This window comes from Trachymyrmex septentrionalis, unplaced genomic scaffold (assembly GCF_001594115.1).
Source record: "Trachymyrmex septentrionalis isolate Tsep2-gDNA-1 unplaced genomic scaffold, Tsep1.0 scaffold152, whole genome shotgun sequence".
NCBI lineage: Eukaryota > Metazoa > Arthropoda > Insecta > Hymenoptera > Formicidae > Trachymyrmex > Trachymyrmex septentrionalis.
Window position 1 is genome coordinate 112,516 of NW_017304675.1, and position 5,251 is coordinate 117,766.

General features: G+C 35.3%; 1 protein-coding gene across 2 annotated transcripts in view; it reads right to left on the bottom strand.

The window, feature by feature from the left end:
* Positions 1 to 5,251, bottom strand: part of LOC108745858 (zinc finger protein ush) — a 253,341-nt gene that overhangs the window by 80,340 nt on the left and 167,750 nt on the right. The window contains exon 1 of one of the 2 annotated variants that reach the window (XM_018482253.1): positions 3,819 to 3,894. The exons of the other annotated variant lie outside the window; for it this stretch is intronic. Coding sequence (XP_018337755.1) covers positions 3,819 to 3,894 — 76 coding nt within the window. Of the gene's footprint in view, positions 1 to 3,818; positions 3,895 to 5,251 lie in introns of those variants that run through there. 2 annotated transcript variants of the gene reach the window in all.

Consider the following 5,251-nt stretch of genomic DNA (forward strand, 5'->3'; position numbering starts at 1 on the left):
CCCCGTATGCTGTGCTACGACCCTTTCTTCTTCTCGTTCTTCTCGTACCTCTCGTCGCAATCGAGGGATTACAGGAAGTGGGGGAAGAGGACGGGGGGGGGGGAGTACCGAGAGATCGCCGTGGGCTCTCTCTTTCTCTCTGCTCTCTCGCGATGGGTTTATTCGCAGTCTCTCGTTCGTATCTTTATTTATGAAATCGCAGGAAGCGGCGAGGCGACCGGGGGGGAAGGGTACGGGATAGACGGAGATTGAGAGCCCCCGCGATCCCTGTCGGCCCTGTGGAATTAATTAAGACGTCCGGGATCATGCGAGAGCGAGCTTCTCTCGTTCGCGCGATTTCGCAGGTAGGATATACAGTCTCTCGCGATACCTGCCTCAGGGACTAACTGGAAGGGCAGCAATCTGCCAGTGAGATGAGTTGAGAGCTGTAAACAGCTGGTACAAACAGCTACACCAGAAATTTCCCCATTACACCTTTTAATGTCCTAAAAAAAAAAAGTCGAAAGATTAGAGGCAGTTCTTAAATATAATCTCAGTACAGAGAAGCACGAGAATCTCTGTTATTGTAAAATAATCTGTTGGCTGTGTAAAATAATCTGGTCGACCGAAATACTGTCGGAAATACGCCAATACCTATTCAATACAATTTAATATTCTTTGTCCCGAAAAAATATGGAATACATTAGTACGAGTAGATAAGATTTAACTGGGTCCAGTGAGTCACACACGTGTTGTCAAGAAAAATCGAAAACAACTTCAAATCTGTGGATGACATTGGCGATTGTGTTGTTTACATATTGATATTTTTCGATTTTAAGATGATAAAGATCAAAGGAATGTCGGCGATTAGTGTCCTGAATACATATGAAAAAAAAATAGTCGACACTTGTCAGAGAAACATTCTTGAATATATTATATGTCGGATAGAAATCTTGAAATGGAAATATGTAGTAGTAACTCAAATTCGGTCATCCCGCATTTGTTTCCTACATTTTTCTTATCTACGTCGATAACAGTATTTCTCTCTTTGGAAGAAGCTTTACATTTACTATAAAAAATGATATGGTGATCTATATTGCTGTGATATCTAATATTAACAATATTATTATTAATATTATATATTAAATATATTGACAAAAATATACTGATATATTATTATTATTATATTAATATATTATTTGATTATTCCGTTAACTATGATTTAAATAAGAATTAAAGTCGTGTCTCTTCTAAAGCTGTTATGACAGAAATATTATTTCTAAGCAGCATAATGTAACATCATTTTTTATTTCAATGTCAAAAAACTGCCTTTGACTCGACAATATAGACGTCAATGCTAATCGTCGACGTAAAGAATGCCTTCAATGTTAGAAGTTTAGACGTTTCTCCGCTGAATTAATCTTTTCGCGTCGAGTTCGCCTGGCAGGCGATCGATAATCGCGAGCAAAAGCAAAGTTCATGAGAGAGAGAGAGAGAGAGAGAGAGAGAGAGAGAGAGAAAAGGAGATATGAAGATCAGAGTATCGATGATCTTTCGATCGACGATCAATTGATCGTGATATGATCTTCGATCGTATCTGTCTTTCTCGCTAATCGTCATCTGAACGATTTATCGTGTTCTATCGGCCGGCCAAACGACAACAGAAACGTCCTCGAGATGCTATCACTGTATTCGATAAGACCGCTATTCGCATCGCGTTTGATTATAATCTAGATTTTTATTGCAGATCGTACTGCAATTTTTTCGTACGAACGAGTACAATTCGAGAGGGTGCTTTCGCCTCTTAATTGACCAATTGCATTAAGAGCGAGCCAAAGATGAAGTTTCAATATTAAGGTAGAATGCTAATTATAAGATAATTGTAAGATAGTTTACTAAGCACTTGAATAGAAACGATTTAATTAAAGAAAGAAATGTAATACCTGGTAGCGAAAAAAAATTGAGAAGTTAACTAACAGAACTCGATTAACAATATTCGAAGCTGAAACAAGGAAAAAATATGATGTTTAGTAAATAATTATATCACTAAATAGAGATAATTAAAAAAGGAATAATTAAAAATTTTATAATATCAAAATTATTGTCGATTTAATATAGAAGTAATAATAATAATAATAATAATTTTGTAATTACAAAAATAAATAAAATATTACAAGTAAAATGTTAATAGCAACCTTCACAGTTGCTAATGTCAAATAGGAACTAAATGAAAACTTCAGCACTGAGAAAAACTCAAATTCAGAGTCAAAAGTTTACAGTTAACTTCATTGGTAAATACACTCCAATTGTTTGTAAATTATATCTTATCATTATAATTCAAATTTAATTTGTTGTTTAATAAATGCAAACGTTAATATAGAGCTGAACACTGTTTAGCTTTAAACTAAGTAATTCAACTGCAGAAATGGATTAATTATATTTGTTGTTTTTTTAACTTACATGTTTTCCATTAAAATAATACATTTTGAAACACTTGGCGCTCGAAAATAACGAAATGTTACTTTTAACTGAAGAAATTGATTTAAATTTGATCCTTGATTTAACAGTATATCAAAAAACATTAATGATACAAAATTATTGCTATATTTTAATACAAAATTTTTTAGTCCGCATAATTTATTTTTACAGCATGAAAAGTTCATTAATATTTATTGTAGAATCTCGTTAGATAGTTTTAATTCATAAATAATCAGTCTCAAAGGAAAAATTGCTCATCAAATCTAATTCATCGTTCGAACTTACGTGCGTCGGCCACGAACGACATCCTGTACGAGATAAACCGTCTGAGAATTCCTCCCGGTATATATCCTGCGATACGAAAATTTCCTCGTCGCCGGCGACTCATTGGGGAAGGATCACAAGCGAAATTCGGAGAACAAAGCGTGCGGTGCTCGGCAAAAAATCCTGAGAGAGAGAGAGAGAGAGAGAGAGAGAGAGAGGAAGTGACGTCATGCGAAAGTAACGAGCCTCGGTTAGCCGCGATAAGGCGTCCTAATCGCGCGATCTTAATGAACTCCTCCCATTAGCGCTCTGCGAGGCCGCGACGGGCCGCGACTCGTACTCATCGAAATTCTTTCTTTACTGCTTCTCTCCTAGAGAGACACAGAGACAAAAGGGAAACGAAACAAGGAGATGGAAGAGAGAGAGGAAGGAGAAATGCAGGGCAAAATTTTGGAAATATAATAATAATTATGTTCCATACATAATCTTCCGTATAATTTATTTCGCGCTTTAGAGAATTAGAGAGCAGAACTTTTTTGTTGCGTAATGTGCGACTTGTATATGTGTGCGTGCGTAATGTTTTTCCATTTGTTTAATAAAATCAATATTTTCAGAGCCGTAACATCGAGATTTTTCTAATATTTTCGAGAATACCTTGTAGAAAAAGTATAGTATATGTTGTATATAATTAGTCTCAATGATTATTATATAGTTTTTGTAGTAATTTCATTATTATTTACTTATTAATATTGAATATGTTATGTCAACACACATATGCACATATAATTTATATGAATAAATAAATTATACACAATATCAATTGTAATATATTATATACATATAATTTATATTGTATCATAAATATAGCAGTCATAAATTTTATGTATAAAATATGTAAAATGTATGTTAACTTTAGGATATTATAATTAAAAATAAGGAAAATGATTCTTTTTTCACAAGACAATTACGTTACAATATATAATTAGCGCTGTCATTTGTATATAATAATCACGTCAGAGCCTATATCAATAAGATTTCAGATTACAATAACTTTCGTCCGGGACGAATCAGAGAATTTGAAGAAACGATCTACTTACTCAGTAAGGAGAGAGCAGGAGTTTCGGCTCGCAGCTGACTCGCCTTTATACGTTGACGCCATAACAATATGCTCATGATGCATACGGCAGGGAATGAATTGTCAAACTGGGAAAACACTTGGCGTCCCCACACTTGTCGCGTTTCTCAACATAATCCGCGAATCACTTCTCGTTAGAGCACAAATGGCGAAGCGAGTCTTTTTCACGTTAGATTCAATCAGAAACACAAATGCAAACACGAATTCAGCCATTAAAGTGTTCCATACAATGTTTTGGACACTCACAATTCATATCGCATGCTTTGAATTCTCGCTTTTTTAAAATGTTTAATAACTGTCAGTTTTTATTACTAAACTTTTTCATAATTTTAATAATAACGATCGTAACTTTTGAAAAATGCAATGTAAATCGAAAATCAACTGTTTGATTTTATTATTCAGATCTCTCTCTCTTTCTCTCTCTCTCTCTCTCTCTCTCTCTCTCTCTCTCTCTCTGGAGTAAAATAATCCACATTGAAATAATTATAATATAAAATTATTCTTAATTTCCTAAAATTTTAATATAATTTTGGTCCAATTATAATTGTATAGCAAAATCATTCGTCAATATTTAATGTAGAAATTCGATAAAAATTTTATCTACAATTATAAAATTTTTGCTTAAAAAAAAAAAAAAGAATTGCCCATAAAATCGAAATTATCATTCACTGAATTTTCAAATAATCTTGCTGCAAAGCCGATCAGAAATTTCGTCTCTCAGAATTTAAAACCGTATAGTGTCAAATTTAACCTTCGTTTTAGTATAAAATAACGCTCAAATATCGAGTAGAAGTAGCGGCGACTTAAATTAGGTTAAATTTGACACTTCAGATTAAACAGTGCGGTGGTCTGGTCGCGCATTCGCGACACGAATCTCACAGGTCGATATATATCATCGTTGAACGTTGACGCGAATCGCGATGTAAACATCGCCTCAATTCGAGAAGACCTTCAATGAAAGCCCTCCTCCCCCGCGCTTAGAACTTACCGTTCTATTAAAATATTGCATATATTCTATGTATATCGCGGGTCATGGGCGAGCTCGAGCGAGGATACCGCAGATTATCCGTACCTCTACCTCCCTCCCCCCCCCCGCCTCCCTCCCTTTCTCCTTCCTCTTCTCGCTCTTTGTACACAAGGGAGCAGAGATCTTATCGCGCGCACGTTGGCCGATAAGCCGTGCCGGCGTACCCTTATCAATCGTCATCTTATCGATCGCACACACGCACGTCTACGAGACATGGAACTGCATCGATTCTACGCGACTGCTATTAAGAAATGTATCCCGAAGGAGCGCGCGCGTCTGCAGATTGAAAAATCGTGCACATTGAGAAAAAATATGGAAATCTCTTTAAGTGCAAACGGAGGTAGAAATAGGAAATTATAGAAAAATAT